The sequence below is a fragment of the Filicampus tigris genome, chromosome 13 (genome assembly GCF_054856515.1).
Source record: "Filicampus tigris isolate MCC_2025a chromosome 13, RoL_Ftig_1.0, whole genome shotgun sequence".
NCBI lineage: Eukaryota > Metazoa > Chordata > Actinopteri > Syngnathiformes > Syngnathidae > Filicampus > Filicampus tigris.
The window spans coordinates 13334134-13352909 of NC_141229.1; the positions used below are offsets into that span (position 1 = coordinate 13334134).

General features: G+C 40.6%; 1 protein-coding gene across 3 annotated transcripts in view; it reads right to left on the reverse strand.

Annotated features, from left to right (window-relative positions):
- Positions 1–2427: 2427 nt before the first annotated feature.
- Positions 2428–18776, reverse strand: part of LOC147137655 (regulator of G protein signaling 6-like) — a 46030-nt gene continuing 29681 nt past the window's right edge. For 2 of the 3 annotated variants that reach the window (XM_086048841.1, XM_086048840.1), the window contains exons 3-17: positions 16360–16459; positions 13945–13995; positions 13767–13873; positions 11946–11997; positions 10630–10694; positions 8606–8682; positions 7838–7919; positions 6712–6786; positions 6510–6611; positions 6214–6386; positions 5646–5771; positions 5218–5404; positions 4383–4472; positions 3232–3294; positions 2428–2806 (exon numbers count right to left, since the gene is read on the reverse strand). In XM_086048841.1, the coding sequence (XP_085904967.1) occupies positions 2756–2806; positions 3232–3294; positions 4383–4472; positions 5218–5404; positions 5646–5771; positions 6214–6386; positions 6510–6611; positions 6712–6786; positions 7838–7919; positions 8606–8682; positions 10630–10694; positions 11946–11997; positions 13767–13873; positions 13945–13995; positions 16360–16459 (1401 nt within the window). In that variant the 3' untranslated portion in view covers positions 2428–2755. Of the gene's footprint in view, positions 2807–3231; positions 3558–4382; positions 4473–5217; positions 5405–5645; positions 5772–6213; positions 6387–6509; positions 6612–6711; positions 6787–7837; positions 7920–8605; positions 8683–10629; positions 10695–11945; positions 11998–13766; positions 13874–13944; positions 13996–16359; positions 16460–18776 lie in introns of all 3 variants that reach the window. The other variant, XR_015089244.1, reaches the window with a different exon arrangement.

Genomic DNA, 18776 nt, shown 5'->3' on the forward strand with positions numbered 1-18776 from the left:
CTTTCATGCATAGTGGTCACTACAGTGGACAGCTATTTAAAAGTTGCTTTCGCCTATATTAATTCGTCTAAAAAATATGTTTTTAGATTAATATAAATAAAAATTAAAATATTTTTTTTAGATTAATTAATATAGGCGAAAGCAACTTTTAAATCGCTGTCCACTGTAGTGACCACTTTGCATGAAAAGGTTGTTGTGCTACAACTGCTGATGGGATTAGGTGACGCCAAAATGTCGAATTTTTTTACTGATAGAATTTAATCAACCCACTTTACTGAAGTCAGATTTATAACTCAGCAAATCAGACGGATTTTCCAAGACCGAAATATAATTGATGCTATCTGCTACTAATGTAAACACTGAAGTTACGTTTTGTTGTGCGTTTATAAGGCTATGAAGCGCTGGGGCGCTCGCAACTCTGGCGTTATAGTGCTCCGAGTTATAAATTCCGATTTAAATGAACACACCGTCACGGTGGCCTTCTCACGCTGTTAAAAAAAGTTTATAGAAGAAGCAACTTTCAGTACACACACGCAACATATTGATAATGAATGGACGTGCACACAAACTACATGCTGCTTTCCCTTATAATTTATGACCGTTCAAATCAAGATTTGCCCTTGTGGCATATGTTTCATTGCTCCTGATACTAAAACTCTCTTCCAAAAGCATGAAGCATTTTTTATTTACAGTTGTGAAAATAAGTGCTTATTAGAAAATATCTCTTTTGTCAAAATATGCACGTAAACCCAATTCACAAATTAACATTGAATGTTTAATGAACTGGTTCATCTGGTGGAAGTCTTATCATACCCTCTCATGTAGAGTTGTAGCGCGGAGGCAAGGGCACATCCAAAATATTTGCGGCTAGGGAGTTCATGTAAAAGAAATCCAACATGTTGATAAATCACTGCCGATGCAACATAAATTGACCCAATGTCTATCAATGATTAGCAAAAATTACTGGGATTGTTTTCCATATCAAGATGTGACAATTATTCTGCTCATTTTGTCTTCTTTTAGCAACAAACATTCTCTGCTTTTGAAAACGAGATCCTCTACCACACAAAACAGGTATAAGACCAATATGAAATGACCAAACCCTCCCCCCCAAAAAACAATAGATTTGTGGATCCCTAGTATATAGTCTATTTGTCAGTTGTAGCAGTGAAAGTTTTGGCTGAATAAAGTTAGAGACATTGTGTAGAATGTAGTGCCAACTAGTGGTGAACTAATAGAATGCACGGTGCCTCAGAGACCACACGTCGCAAGCCTACCACCAATTTCCTCAGCTGAGGCACAAGCAAAATGTCATCACAACAGAGTTTTAGTATTTCCTAAAGTGACAAAGTGCATTGCATTTGTTGCACATGCTGTAGTAATGCTGTTCAGGGACTACGTTCACCACGTTTGTCTACTTCGGTTATCCGTTGCAGAAAGATGGCAGTGAAACATGGCAGCCTCCAGTCGGGAGGCACGCCCTAAGTAATATAATTCCCAATTACTAGACCAAGATTATATATATATATATATTTTTTTTTTAAAGAGAACATTTATGTGTTAGAACATATTGTTTGCATAGCGTTATGTTCATCTTTGCTTCTTAAAAAGGGAAGTCAACCCGAACAATTTGCCAATGGCACGGTTGCTCAGGGCTCAGATAACGACCAATCATGGCTCAGGTTCAAGAAAACAGGTGAACTGTGATTGATCGTTACCTGAGCAACTTCAATGTCATTTTCAGTACACAGAAGTGACAAAATGGCTGCCCCTGAGATGGCTAAAAACGGGTGTATTTTGCTGCTTAACTCATATTCCACAAACTCCAATAATAATCAGAAAGCCATATTTCAAGTAGTGGGCCTGTATAAAACCAAAAATATGTTTGGGTTGACTTCCCCTTTAAAATAAATAAATACTGAAAACATTCTACATACCGTCCCTTTAAATATGTTAAATTGTCGCAGGCTGTGCTCTGACCCTAAAACAGGCCTATGCGCTTGCTCTCCCTTAATCTTGGATTGGGACCAAAATCTGTCATGAATTGCAATAAAACCCAAGTAATTTACTTTTTTTTTTGTCCAAACAAATGTACCACAAACTACAACCCCAAAGCAGTTTAATATTTCAAACTTACATTAGCCTTAAAACTAACTTTCATTTCAAAAATAATAATAATAATAATAATAATAATAATAACAAGAGCGCATGCACATGTGATCAAGACTCTCCCTCTCTGTAACTTCCACTAACAACCCGGGTTAGACTTCTTTAATTCTGGAACGTTGAACCACGAATGCAGTGGATTGCTGCACGTTTCCTGAACAAAACAAAAGGACAGTGTGGTCTCACAGGGTCTTTATTGCTGCAAATCAATGGACCTGTGTTGAATTCCTGGCAAAAAAAAAATAAATAAAACTTGTGAAACAGCTTTTAGCATTTATTTTCCAAATGTGCTTTCAATAAGACAGACACACAGTATACATGAATATAAAATATAAATGTATGTGCTTATCCAACAAACAACCCTCCTTTTGTGTAAGGAGGCTTCATTGCCATGTCACGTGGTACTTCCCCTCCTGTCAGCGCTCACTTCCCATCACCGCGTCTGGTCTTGGAGTCCATCCCAGCAGGTTGAGCGGCCGCGTGAGCGCTACTGGTACAGTGGTGGCATTTGAGTGCCAACGACCAGCCCTGTCCCGTGTGATCGCCCCTCTATTGGGGGCTCAAAGTCCCCCCCCACAAACAGAGTGTGTCAGGATGACTGCATCAGGCCTGATAGACGTTTGCCCGTCAGTGACTTGCCCTGGAAAGTCCATTCAAGATAAGAGTTGATCTTAAAATGCATGCAGGTGTATTTTAATGATCTAGAATAATAATAATAATAATAATTAATCTGCATATATTATCTCAAATAGTGGGCGCTATGCTAACAGACTGCCCAAATACACAACTTGAAATTATAGAGGTATTCAGCAGCTGGGTGACAATTTAGAATGAACCTAAAAACATTATATCCTTGACAGGTGAACTTAATTTGACCTTCTCAACTTTCAAATGTCCTAATGTTCAAAGTTACAGCACTTTTTGCTGAAAAGGAGATGAACTCACTTACGGAAATCTGTTAGTGAAAAGCCACCATTAATAAAGTGTAAAATGGTGACAGCTCAAAAAGTGGTGAGGCAGCCATTTTGTGCTCAGTGAGTGAACGTCCTGCTTCAGACCACTTACCACACTGCGGGTGAACTTCTCCAAGGAGGTGCGGCGGCCTTGTTCAGGGTCTGCAGGTTGTTGCTAAGGGAGGGGCATGGTTTGGGTCAAGGACAGGGGGCGATGAGATGGGCGGTGATGTTATTAGTCAGGGAGAAAAATGGTCAGGAGCGACAAAAATGAGGGGTCAAGGACACAATCATGGCGGTTTGAGGGGAGTGAATGGGGTGTGGTGGCAGGCAGCGGCAGGAGCAGTGTTGTAACAGCAAGGGACAGAAAGGCTGGCGTGAACACAAGTTGCAAGTAGTGATTTGCTAGAAAGATCCGTATTACACTACACGAGTGCTCTATAAACAGAGAGAAAATGGCATTAAAAGCAACAAAAACATGCATGACAATACATTACAAAAGACGTCTGCCTTTACAACAATGACAGTTCATACAGTCGGAAAAACAAGTTGGACGTTTACTGAAAAACAATGATTACCAAATTTTGCTATTGAGACAATTCAGAATCATGAAATGCGACATTCATTGAGTGCTTGCCATGTGACCATTTTGAACAGAAATGCGGAATTTTAAACTTAATTCTGATTTTGAAATAAAGTTCCAAGAACAATTTTTTTGCTGGACATTTAATAAATCAATTCCCTACTTTATTCAATCACTTCAGCAAAATATTAGACGCCTTTCAGTTATGATGCCGTACAAACCTACACGCTTCCAAACTACAACCACAATTTATGAATACTTGTAAGATCAAAGCTTTAATGCCAAAAAATTGGAGTACAGCACATATCCTTTACTTACGTAAATATTTTGCATTATATTTCCAGTTCATCACCTTTTATTGGCGCCAATTACTTTTACAAAATCTGGTTACCTGCCCTAAATAGAGTTAATACCTTTCTGACTTTGCCATACGAAAGAGTAATTTCTTTATATTAAAAAAAATAAAAATGGGAATTTCCATCCAATCACATTTTAGGTACATTCGTATTTGTATATGAAGTGAGGGTATTTAATGGAAATAAAATTTTAAAGATGTGTTAAACATGCGCTCCATGTTATTTGCCTCACTGGTGAGTGCAGAAGATATGAGAAAGCAGCAATCAAAGCTGATGTCAATGGGAAATAAAAAGACATCAATGTCAGTGAAAACAACAGCTCACCTTCTTTCTTGCAAATAGTAGATCTTGGTAGATGCCGGATCGCAAAAAGCGTACATAGCTGTCACTTTTCATTAGTGTGAATATGTGCTCCTGAAATGGAAGGGGTTGGGGAAGACAGATGACGGGAGTGTTGAAAGGCGTAACACTTGAACAGGACCTGTCCACAGAGGACGGACCAATGGAGACAGTCATGATATGGTTGCCTCATTAGGCCTTGGCGATTCCTCCCGCCACTCTGTTCCTATGCAGCTATTCAGGTTTCACTTTTATAAAACAGCAAAGGTAATAGGAAATTTGAGAGCCAGTTTCCATTAATTATTTGTTTGATTGCCGAACAATTCCATTTATGGGTTGCTTTTACATTGTCACGCCCAGAGCTGGGCATTCCGTCCACGTGACGGACTGGTCCGTCAGTCCGCCCGTTGTAGTGTGTCTTCAATGGGGTGGTGGCGCGAGTGAAAGTTCAGTCGGACTCGCCGACGAATGACCGTTTAAAAGTTGAGACGGACCGGCATATAGACGGGTACTATTTTTTTTTTCCCCCTGTGAAAAATTACCCTCGCTGCTGACGGATGACAAATGCTGAATTTTTAGTAAAAAGCCTAGCTCTGGTCACACGCAAGAAGTGTTTTGATCGACCTCTACCAATGTATTCAATCAGAAGCACAGTATTTTGATGAAGTTATTTTTTACCATTATTTCCTATGGCAAAATGATTTGAAATCAGAACAACAAACACAACAGTTTTGTATGTAATAGATCAACATGGCAACGTTACACTCCCACCCCATTTTGGAGTAGAGCTTGTATGTGAGAAACATGGCATGACCATCACCTGAGCATCCTCAAAGCTGTAGCGCCCGGGGTCTTTCAGGTTTTGGCTGGTGCGCTCGTAGCTGTGAGAGTCCAGGTTGATGGAGCTTGGCGCTCCCTCGGCTAGAAACTCCTGCCAGATCTCCTGCGCCCTAGCGGGCACATCCTGCAGCGGTTGACGCTTCAGGTCCTGCACTGCCAACCAAAACCTGAAACGGTAAACATAAACAAACAAAACAAATAAATAAGTTGTTTTGGGAGGGAAATCTTACAATTTTATTTGACGGTAAAGCTAGAGCCAGTAGAATGGGACAACACTGGAACAAAAAATCTATACCTTATTTAATGCATACTACAGTAGTTAAAAAAAAAAAAAATTCTACTCAAAAAGAGTGACTTTCAAAGTTCGCCTCCCCTTGAGATCATGGCAGAACTCATCGTCCCTCTCACCGCAAGTTCTCCGAGCTGAACTCAGACTCCAGGAACTTGAGAAACTGCTCTCTTCCTGCTGGGTCTTTAAGCGCTTCCTCCAAGGAGAAGCCCCACTTCTTCACTCGCTGCTGGGTGGGGTCATGACTATTCCAAACAGACAAAAGCAGACAAAATGTCATAACCTTGAGTGTTGACATTCTTTAGGACCGCCCCCCCAACCACCTGATCAAAAACTAGTTAATTAATCAGTCTGAAATACGTTTTTCCAGGTAGTTATTCAAGCCCATTTATTTTGTATGTGGTGAGGTGCAGCAAGAGGACTTCTGCCACAACAGCAAGGGTTAAAATGAGCAGGGCTTTCTTTTGCAGACACAGAAACATCGTTTTGAGGTGGGATCTACTTCTCATCTAAATTAACATTAAAAAAAAAAAAGTCAAAGATTTTACTTCCTGGTACGCTGCTACGTCAGCACTTCCAAATATGAGCATGCTGGCCACCGTGGCGCTGTCACGCTTTCATACTGAGTGAGCGCGGTATGAAAACGCCTAAAGTCGCCGTTTTAGGGCACTCCAGTTGCACTAATACCTTGCCTCCAGGTCCCAGAAGGAGGGGTCGTCACTAATCCAAGGGTTGGTGGGCTCAACGGGTGACACAAGTGGATCGTACTCCATGAACTGCTCGGTGTAGCCCATGAGACTGTCGGCCACTTTGGAAACCTTCATGCAGTGTCGGCCCAGCTGGAGGTTGAGGAAGGTGATCTGATGGAGGGATTGAGTAATGAGAAGTTTAAATAAGGTAAGAAGTCATCAGTCTGAGTCCCAGCTGTCGTCATAATGGATGCGGGGTGATAACGACCTGCGGGGCACCATCAATTCCCGTACCTCCTTCTCAATGTCCTCTTGGGTAAGCTTTCTGGCTGGCGGAGAGCTGATGTGGGCTGGACTCGGCTGGCTCTGGCTGTCATCTGGCACACCGTAAACCGACTGGAGAGGGCGCGGATATGAGCATTTGCTTACAATGCTACTTTGCAAAAAAAAAAAAAACAAAAACAAAACAATCCCAGTAGGTTTTAGCTTTTCTCACTTTTTTCACCCTGTGTGGATTCTTCTCTCGGCGACACTTGCGGATGTCCATCTCGGTGGTGTTGACGCAGCCTGGCTGTGGAAGACGGGTGGGAGCGCTTCTGAGTTACAATGTTGCAATAATTCCCTGTCATTGTGCTCAATGCAAAGCTGCTTCTACATTCTGGCAGTGAATTTGGTACCTGGGCCTTTACTGGAGACTTACCAAACTTTATACCACCACTACAACACAATTATTGAAACCATCAATACTATAGAGAAACAACAGCTGTGCCATGTACACCTAAAACAGCTTGGAAACAATTTTGTCTAAATCTGACAAACGAATTAAATATAACCAGAAATGCCGATCATTTTGTGCAGATCGCTCCAGATTTTGCTAGTCAAACTTGGCTGTGACAATTTTTACTCTGACCAGCCAGTAGAGGATGCCAACATCGTGTGCAAGGTAAGCTGGCCCAGTGAGGTGAATTTGGAATCTAATCTAGTTAAATATTGTCCATAGCCAGTATTGCAGTATAGTGTTACTGTTGGCCAGAAACCCATGTTCAAACTTGGTCAATTTAACATTTTTTTTTCCTCACTAATTGATGTTATTGTCAGTCCCCATGTGGATCTGGTATTTTTACAAATTGACCAAATGTAGAAAGTGGTAGGTAGCTCTTTGACAATGCAATGTTAATGGATTCAACTTTTGGTTGTTTCCTGAAAAGCGATGCCTTTGGAGATGCAAGAATTCACCTCACGGCAGTGATTTTCACATTTTATGAGTCAGCAGTATTAATTCCGAAGGCCCTGGTTAGCAGTGACATGACTGAAATCAGGTTGGACAAAAAAAAAAAAAATAGCCATCCACATACAAATGCTGAAATTAATGCAGCAAAGAGAAACAACAACAAAGAATCTGTTCGGAATAAATCAATACAAGTTTATGTAAGAAATACAGGTTAGGTTCTAAATTTATGCCAGCGCTTCTGTTTTTGGGCCTGCAGAGCAGTCCTTGCTTGCCCTGATTGGCCAAAATTGCTATCAAGGTGACCTGTAGCACTTAGGAAAAAAAAACAAAACAAAACAAAAAAAAACATCAGCAAGCTGCATCAGCAATATAACTGTTGCGAGTGACTCACCACTGGTCGATGGACATCCCAGAAGGCCCTCTCTTGGCTATCCAGGACCTTCCTGTCTGCCTTGTCCTTCTTTCTGTCTATTCTGATTAAAAGAAAAACAAGAATTTAGGACAAAAAGAAAGGGGCAGTGCCCCAGTATGTTCGCTCATATGACCTTTCTGTCTTTTCTCAGGTTGTCACAGAAACAGTATAATTTAGTATTACCGATATTGTTAAGGCATACTGTTTTCGAAGGTGTTCTGTTCCCAAGACATCCCGATTGCATATGTAAGGTGAAAGCCATAATTGGGATATTTTCCCCCAGTATATTTTACAAGCAAGTTTTAAAACTGAATAAAAACACAGGAAAAATAGTACTAAATAATGCAATTTAGACAAAGGTGGTTGTGATATACAGGAGGCCTACACAAAATGATTCAACCATTTATCATATGTGACAGACACATTTGTAAAGAACCAACAAAATTGAAATTGCTCAAAACTATTAAAATCAACCATTATTATTATTATTATTATTATTATTTATTTTATTTTTTTTTAAGTGGGTACTTTTTGAAAATGGAACTTGAATGAAAATGTGTTGGCATATGCTTGGCAACAGAGGGCAGTGTTGCAAAAATAAACTGGATGATGACTATAAGGGGTCAAGGCAAATAGTACGGTAGTCATGGAACGTAACTGAAATGAGGAAAGAACACGCATGGAACCACTTGGTTTCCTTTGCATTTATATAACAGCCATCACACCGGTGAGCCTCACATGACTCACTTGACTTGAGCTTCAGCCTGCATGAAGATGAACTCCCATTTCCTGGCGAAAGCCCTTTGCAGCCGGGCAAGGTTCTCCTGCAGGACCCAATCGCACAGCGTGACAGAACAATCCATTAGAATCCAAGGCCTTTGGAACATTATTCACATACTGTACGCATCTTAAAAGTGTTTACTGGGATATGCATATTTGATTGAGCAAATATATTCAATAAGTTGTAATCATCTCTTGAATAGATAGTTTAATACTGAAGCATTTGTTTCCTTGTTTGTTAGACTATTGTTTCGCAACCACTGTGCCAGAGGAAATAGCCAATTTTACATCGAGAAATGATTTTACCAATCAATTATCTTTGTTCATCTATCTATGTAAACAACCTATACTGTAGCGTCAGGCAGAATTAAAAGCTCTTCCATTAGTTGAAAGTACAACTGTGTCTATTCATACAGCGGAATGCAGAAGGTACAATCAACCTGTGTATTCTACCTGTTGCCATTCCTACAACAAAAAGAACAGCTTTGTATTCAACCAAGCCAGACTTCACCTAAAATAAATCTTCAAATTATACTACAGCTGGACTGATATGGATTTTCTTTGGAGCCAGCTCGATCAGGGATGTCGTTAATATTCATCAACTGTGGACGTGTTAAGCCCTTTGAAACTTATTAAAAAATATTGTTGGGAAAATGTGTTGTTTCGATGTTATATCAAGATGAGAGCCCTTTGAAGAAGTAGCTCTATGTTTCAAAAAGGTCGGTGACCCCTGTACTACAAGTTCAAAAACAAGATTTATTTTGTAGTCGACTGATGAATGTTGAAGTCCATTCATCTGTGAAGTCATTGATATTTTTTATGCACAGTACAGCGGTCTGTCCATTTTCGTTCCACATGAAGACATTTGTCACGTACAGGCTCAGAAAAATACAACTCAGCATTAGTTTTAATTAGCGCAAATCTTGCACATGTCTCTCTTCAAGTCGCTTTCAGTGTGATAAAGGGAAAGAACTGTTGCGATGTTGGCGTGTGGTTGCAGCAGTCAACCTGTATGATGAATAAAGTTCTTAGCACAAATTTGTGTCTGCATTATTGGACAACATTTTGGTAACAAATATGAGTCCCACATTCAACCACTGTGGTATGTGCATTTTAAGACTAGCGGCATTCAGAATAGCTGTAGCTATCAAGGCTAGCTACTATTCACATCCACCGCAACCTTATTTTCTTTACTCCCTGACCCACGTAGATTTATGACCGTTGTTGGCTGGACGTTTCGCTGCTCCATATTAAAGTTGGGCGGTGGCAGCAGATGGCCAGTTTGAAAGTCATGTAAATTGACCGATTGGAAGACGAAATCCCACAAACAAGTGATCAATCAACAAGGTAAACGTAAATGTGGATAAGTAAAGTCGGCTAAATAGGTTCAAACCCAAATAAACATTTTGGGATATTTTTGTTTGGAATCTGCATGCCTTGAGATTTTCCTCAAGTAAACTGTGTTTTGGGTCAAAAGGTTGGGAAACATTGGACTAGAATATCATGCAAATGACCTGACTCTTCTGAAGGACAACGTTGACATGATTTGAGTGCAAGCTGCGCAAACACCTACTGTATTCTGGCGTATGAAATAAAAGTACCCAGCAAGCATCTGTCATCCAAGCAGCGCATGACCCCGTTACAAAGAGAGAAAACACTTTGAGGACCATCAAGTGGGTGTTAAACAGTGAGCCTAATGAGGCCCGCAGCCATAAAGTGACCTGGATAAGAGAGAGGGGAAGTATGCTGGACAATCCTCGCAGAATCATTAGGAATATTACTGCACACTGGAGCGCTGTTGTATGATAATGAGAGCTCAGCGAGATGGCAAGTAATTCTTTTGCCAGTAAATCACACCTGTTGCTCCTAAAAATATACAAAACGCATTTGCTAAATGACATAAAAGCTTGTATTTTATTAATGGAATTTTCTGACAAGCGCTCTTAAGACAAAATCAGGAAGTGGAAACTGTCAGGAAAGCGAATACTTACAGACTCATAGTCAGCTAGCTCCAGCCTGGCCTTGTTCTGCATGGTGCGCTTGCACAGGTAGATGGCTGTAGGGCCACGCAGCAGTGGAGCATGAAAAGGGCACAGGAGTTCGTTTGAGATTACAAAACTGGATCGTGTTCTACAAAACAATGCTATGCAGACAGAAAAATGGCTGTTTTTCACATTTGTCCCCAAAGGGCACAGCATTATGTCTGCAGTTCTTCAAGTGAGAGAATTCAAATCATTTACTTCACACTTCTCAATACACAAGGAAGAATCATTCATCGTGTAAATGTTGAGAACTCGCATGACTGTTATGGTGTCCACAAATGTATTTTGCATTTCTCCACACAATTAAAATTCCTGATTCAAACTCGGGTAATAAGAAATGTACCCTTTGTCCAAGATTTCTTCTGGACCAGGGATGGGCAACTTAAATGATTAATGGGGCTACAAGTTTTTTGTCAGTGCTATCAGGGGGGCGGGGGGGCTGGCGGGTGCACACTTCCTAACCAGATGCATGACAAAATTGCCATTTTAAATAGGGACACAACATGTGCAGATGTGCTTTTTTTTAACCAATGTACAGAACAACATATCAATATATTTTAATGCTCAGATGCATATACTGTACTGTGTAAAAGACAGCTCAACAAAAGGGTTTTCAGCAAACAAAAATTAACATGGTCGAATGACAAACTAGCATCCATGTTCTGGTGCATACAAATGGTGCAGCAACATGACAGACAATCTAACAGTCAGATTTATCCTTTGCATAGAATAACTAGTGCCGAATTGATGAGTTGAGGAGTTGACACTCAATGACCAGTATATGTGTGTGTTATACTGCCCCCAGGTGGCCAAGATGTGCACACCAGAAGGAGCAGCACAATGGCCTTTCAGTTGATGTAAAGTGCGACTAACCACCTAAAAATAAACAAGTTTAATCCTATTTAATCATGTCATTCCTGTAGGTTTCCATTAAAAAAATATGAACAGTTATTTTTCCAATTCAATCCTTGTGTTAACATGGCTAATAAAGATGATTCTGATCTTGACATACAGCAGATGGACGAGGCTTGTGACAACCCTGTCATAATCTGAAGTCAACATTACATCAAGACTTTTTGGACAATTCAATGTTGCAAACTTGAGGAAGACAATTTGGGGAAGGTCTTTTTGTTCCAGCATGACAGAGCTAGCACACAAAGCACTTGTTAATACACAAGTAGCACTTGTGTCTTTTTCCATACAATGTACATTAAAATGGCCCTCTTATACTGTATATTGATGTGTATACTGCATGTGAGACTCACCATAGTCTGTGTTCTCAGGTTCCCAGCAGTTTGAAGGCCAGAAATATGGAGCCTGGAAACAGAGTCAAACAATCATTTTCTACAATCTTATGACTGCAGCATGTCACTTCTTCCCATGCCCCACTTTTACATTTGTCTGAAAACGCAACTCAATTCTTTGTTTGATGCTCCCCGTCGTATCTGCAAAGTGGTAGCTACATTCTCCGCTATCCATATTTAATTATCTCTTGCAACCAATGTTATACACACAAGTTCATTCCCAAGTCTTTTAATAATGCATTACTCCTATCTTGCATGCATTCTTAATCGCAGAGCAGAATTAGAACTTGGTGATATTTAAATATCTTTCAGTTTTTAGTCTTTCAGCCGCAGTTTGTCAAAGAGGGAAATGGATGACTATTTTGCTTGTTTTGATAATGAAGAGACAGATGACGACTTGCATTCAACTCTGCATGTCTGTTTTAAGACCCAGAAACAGATTCAGATTCATTAAATCTCTCTGTGTAGCTGCAATGGTAGAAATGTTATTGCTCAGGACTGATTTTAAAAAAAAATGAAAAAATTCAAGCATTTGCCATAGTTCAAAGCATATTCTCACTGATGTGCACTGCTTGCACTAAGATGGGTGGATACAAAGTTGGCTTACAGTACGAATGTACAGTCAGCATTGCAAAGTTGACAACTTTTCAGACCCGTCCAGCAATTTTAATTTCCACTAAGAAACAGAAAATCAAGAAAACAAAATTTTCATATCACCAAAAGGAGCCTGGTGGTGCATGGTGATCACAAAGTGACTTGCGCTAAACATTTCCAAACAATGATGCCCATTTACTCATCGCAAAATCAGTGAGTTATCAACACGTTGCAACCCTCCACCTGAGATATGTGCTTCCAAGCCGCAAATCTCAACTCCTTCAACTCTGACAATAGATATGGGCCAGCCGAGTGCTGCAGTGTGACGCAAAGTGCTGACCCAAACCTTCATGGGGCTGTAAGCAGAGTTTGATTTGGTCGGGCCAGCTCCCACCTTGCCTGACTACAACCAATACAAGGGTTCAACTTTTATATAGGATTTTCCAGTTTGAGTTTTTCATTTCACAGGATATTAAAAGTTTACTGTAGAACAACAAGGCTCAAAAGCAGCTTCAACCATCAGGCTGTGAAATGCATCTTGACCCCCCCCCCCATCCCACAGTAAGTGATGACTACACGAGTGCAATAAAATGAACATGTGCACTATTGACTGACCACCACTAAAAAAAAAAAAAAAAAAAAGAAATTCTAGACAATACCTGAAAGTACATAAATAGCTACAATTACACTGACAATTTTTTTCTTGACAAAAAAGACTTCTTTCAAGAGGATATCCGTCAAAAAAAAAAAATCTGTTGAGAGTGTGGAATCTATTTTAAAGCTTGTTTGGAAAAAATAAGCAAATTTCACATGGAGGGGGACTTTAAATGGTAGTTCTTTTCTTTATAAGGAGGAGAAAAATACATATTTGGCCATCTCGCTCAGCCCATTGTACATTGTTTACAAACTGTTTTGTACGGTACTGAAAATGTTCTGTTGCATCACAAAGACATGAGCAGACACTTGTGTCAAGTGTGACATGCACCATGGTGGCTTTAAAGATTCAGCAGCATGCAAAACAAATGCATGGCTTTATAAGAAGGAGAAGCTGGAAATATGATTTGTTGTCAAAAAAGCGTCAACCTTGGAAGGATGAATCGTAAGCTTAGCTTGTCGTCATTAGCACCACGCAATAAATCCGCTCACCATGTCATGCCGAGCTCTACAAATGCACGGAGATTTGGTTACCTGAAAGCGGTAAAGAGTGCCGTCATCTTTGAGCGACAGGACGTGGTCAGAGATGGGGAAGATGTAGCCGTGAGCAGCAATCAGACTTCCCAAGTGGATGGCCTCAGCTATGGAGACATTGGAGGCTTTTAAAACCCAACGGCAGTGTGGTTGCATTGGACTTCAAACGTGCACATACCTGAGTCGTCTATAGAGAGGTTTCTCATCAGCCACTGAACAATGTCCACCCCTGTTCGGAAGGAGAAAATTGCTTTAAACGGGTCACAGCACCATGTCTGAAACAGTTTGCACAAAGGTTGCAATCTAAAGAGAAATTGGCTTTGGTTCCAGGTCACAACAGCCTAAAACGGTCATTTCAGAAGACTTCAGGCAAGGTGCATTAGCTTGAAAAAAGTAAAGAAAATGTAATTTTTTTTTAACCTGCGACGTTCTAATTTTCAATGTAAAGGTGAAATGAGACAGCCTTGGGTGAGCAGAAAACTTACAATAGGATTCAGAAAATCAATTTGCTAGTGAGGGAAGATGTTTGAATTGCTTACTTTATACTAACTATTAAAAACAATAACTACATGTGCAGAATATAAAGATGCATACAATACTCAACCATTATAATGAACATTAAAATCATGTTGAAGTAGGCCCAAGTGTTCAACAATGAAGATGTTTAATTCCTAAAAATACTGCAGTTATACAGCCACTGTAAAATCTGGGTTTTGACAAAAAATAATTTAAATGTTTAAGGATTTAATTAAATATATTGTACATAGAAGTACTCAAAAAATACCTAAATGTTTAAAAACAGTTGTAAAAGAAATGCAAGTATATCGTACTTGAGTTAAATACAACTGAACTTTACTTAACCGATTAAGGCTGGGCCGTGCATTACCGTGTTTCTACCACTAGGGCCAGGAGAGCTGTTGCATCTTTCTACCCCTAGAGCCAGGAGAGCATATACATCATTTTCTTTTTTTTTTTAAACCAATTCTCGGTCTCTTAGCCATTGAAATACAAAACAATATATGTACACGTGACGGTGTCGCGAGCACTCGGAGGATGTCAGGATTTTTTTCGTGCAGCGGACACAGACGAGCGCGGGAGCTCTGAAATAACGGCAGTAAAATAGACGACGCGCTTGTGTACTTTGAACCAGCGGAACCAGTCGAACGTGATATATGGTCGAGATTTACGATAACCAACGGCTTTGTAACAGAATAGGTGGATGATAATTACCACTTGATGTTTTTTATTAAAAATAGTGCCTCTGATACTTTATTTTTACAATTTTGATTGAAACAGTAAATAAAATCAGGCCTGTGTGAAAGCCTCATCTAAGATCTCAAATTCTTTTGGCATGATGTTTCTATCTGCTACAGGGACTGAGATATCAATTTTGCAGGTGTTGATTTTCTGGGAAAACTTCAGGTTTTAGAGGGTGATTCCTAAGTCGCCCTTAAGGCCATAGAGAGAAGTTTCGCCAGGAGCTTTGGGCCTTAATGGGTTGAACTGTACTCGATTACAATTATGCACAGGTTGAACATTTGATTCAGTGATCCATGGGAACCCCTCATTTTGAGTAGCAGTACACCGAGAATGACAAATATAAAGCTTGAACTCGCTGAACTCTGCCTAGCAACATGGCTGGACTTGATGTGACCAGGAAAAAGAACACTAGTGATTTATTTAATTATACTTCAGTTGTGAATTTTTGCAATGACTCACAAACGCTATAAGACATTGTCATTTAAAAATCAGCACAGAGGGTGGCAGAGGTCGCGGTTTTGATCCCGGCCTCGGCCTCCCTGTGTGGAGTTTGCATGTTCTCCCGGTGCCTGTGTGGGTTATCTCCGGGTACTCCGGTTTCCTCCCACAGTCCAAAAATATGCTTGGTAGGTTAATTGGACACTCTAAATTGCCCTTGGGGGAATTGTGAGTGTGGATGTTTGTTTGTCTCTGTGTGCCCTGCAATTTGCTGCCAACCAATTCAGGGTGACCCCCCGCCTACTGCCCAAAGACAGTTGGGATAGGCTCCAGCACGCCCGCGACCCTTGTGAGGATAAGCGGTATCGATAATGAATGGATGGAAATCAACACAGTATTACCCTACCGTTCTTTTTTCCACATTAAAACATCACTGAGTCAAGCTGCAGATCATAACTGTCAAATAATGGAATGGCTTTCTCTACTCCTGGACAGCATAATATTGCTACATGTGCTCGGCATCGACTGCAGCGCAAGATTGCAAGGCCGTCGGGTTGAGGAGTGACTCAAACTGCCTGGAGACAAAGATGATTCATGGAACGCACAAATGAAGCATCACGGGTGCCCACAAACAAAAACAGCAGCGAGGCAAGTAGCAGTGTTGCATTGCGTCAAGGTCAGCGGCCCACTACGGGCGCTCTCCTCGGTGACAGAGGTCTTACGAGCAACGACATCACCAGTCTCCAGCTGTGACAGCAGCAAACTAAATGAGCCCCAAAAGGTCAGGTTTGCTTTATGCATCGTGACTCGTGTGTTTGGCCACATCTATCGCCACATTAGCGACGGCGGCGTCACCGATGCCGAACATGTACAGTACAAAATGTGTTGCGCTCACCTGATACCACACTGGGGATCTTGGACAGGAAGCTCTTGACAGTCCGGATGGCGACACCTCCTGCTTTCTCATCTTGTATTCTTGAGACGATGTCCTCAATCTGTAAGGAGGGCCGCATGTTATCATGCTATATAGATTTTGGTTTAACACTTACCGTTCAGGTCAACCTTGACCCGTTTGGGAACTCTACAGCAATTAACTCCGTCAGTGTTAGACATTTTCAGACCCTCTCTTACCCACACTTTTGAAAAAAAAATTGAAATAAATATAAATAAGCTCACGGGACTGAATGGCTGGACTGTGAAAAGACAAAAATATCTTTGGCACTGAATGAGTTTTTAAAAATCTAATTAAAATTCACTCTGAAACTTCAATAAGTGACCTAAAGTACGCAAAAACAAATGACACTTTTGTACAAGTGCACCATTGTTTATGTAATTTACTAAAATGGATTTTGGAATTGTTGATGGGTTAAAGAAACTGTGTACATGTCATTAGTGTGCATCCATGTGTTTGAAACCTGAGGACTGTCTGTTGTCACCACATTTATAAAGGTTCTTGCAAAAACAGGTAGCAGTTGGTCTTCAAAAGGGGAAGTCAAAAAAATCTTTACTAGACACTCTATGTAGCCCCAATAGTCTAAAGACAGTATTACTTAATCCGTCAGTCAGTGACAGATGCCCGTTTTGCTGACGATTGACGTTAACAATTTTAAAATAGACGGATTAAGGATGAACGGAAACCCCTTTATTTAGTCCATCCATCTGCAGTCCGGCAGTCTATTTTATGTGGCGAGGCTTCGATGGCCACGGCGAGTGCGAGGAGGAAAATAGTGAGTTGTTGTTGCTTGGACAGATTTGAGTGAGGGGCCAGGCTGTGAACAGGCTTCCAAAGCACAGTCAGTCACTATTTCTGTTCAAACATCGTCCAACAGGGTGGGGCGTGTTTAGTATGGAAGAACATCACTGACCTTGACCCAAACACATTAGGAATGAACTAGAACAGAACTTTTAACCTCGCGTGTCAAAATTGCCAAAAGCTTGTAGAAAGTCCACCCAGAAATGAGGAAGTCACAGCAGCAAAGAAGAGACCAACTTTTTTCATCCACCTTTATTTCCTGTGAATGTAACAGCCTGTTCTTGTGCTTTTTTATTTAATGTGGAAGTCAGCCCAAACACATTTGTTTCAAGAACGTGTTCTATGCAGGTCAACTAGTTGAAACAAGGCATTCTAATATTGAAAAATGAAATGTAAATATTATCAAGTTTGTGGAATAAGTGTTAATCCACTCGTTTTTAGTCATCTCTGGGGGCGGCCATTTTGTTTTCTGTCAACTGAAAACTATATAATAACTGCTCAAAGGGACCAATCACAGCTCAGATTCAGAAAACATGATTGATTGGTGATTGGTCGTTGTGAGCAGTTGTGATGTCATTTTCAGTCGATAGAAGTGACAAAATGGCCGCCCCCGGAGATGGCTAAAAACAAGTGCATTTTGCTGCTTAACTTATATTCCACAAATGCAGAATTAATCAGAATGCCGTGTTTCAACTAGTGGGCCTGCTGGGAACATAGTCTTGAAAAAAATATGTTTAGGTTGACTTCCGCTTTAAGTGAGGCGTGTGGTCTTTGATGTGTTGCCCAGAGAAAATTTCTGGTGTGATTTGGTACTCTGTAAATAAAATTCAATTGAATTTCTGCTCACCAGGTAATAGAAAGTTTTTTTGTCGGTGTAAATGTCAATAGAATCTCAATTTGTATCAAATATAAAATAAGGAGACAGCAGAGTGACATTTGCTGGAGTGGGTGGATCACTTTATACTGACAAATACAGTAATTGTTAGATTGTTGTCCAAGTTTACATGACGTCAACGGAGCGAAAAATGCATACTGTGCCTCCTTCACGATGAATAGTAATCATAAGCTCCAATAGAAAATCAAATTTACGACCAGCCTTCAATCCAAAACAAGCATTATATGGATTGAATAACACATCACGCAGCGGACTAATTACCAAGCCTTCACCACAATCTGACAGTGCATCATGACATCAATTACTCAAACTGACTGTAAATCTCTAAGAGAGATAGCTCCACAAGTAGTAGGATCCATTCTTGGATGTTTACGTGGTAATCAGGTTGACATTTGGACCACCAGCATCTGTATGCTTGACAACATGCACAGCATTTGGGATCAATTCAACTCCCAAGACAACCCAGCCAAAAGTCCTTTTGCCCTCGTGTACTAATGGACCTTAGAGTTGCGCAAGCGTGAGAAGAACTCATTGCCTGCCTTCAGAATGTCGGCACACAAGAAGCATAGGTCCCAGTTAACAGAAAGGGCACCTCCTATCTCTTGGATGTATGCACTAATGGCAGCTATGGAGGATCTCTGAGAACAGAACATGGCTGCGAGCG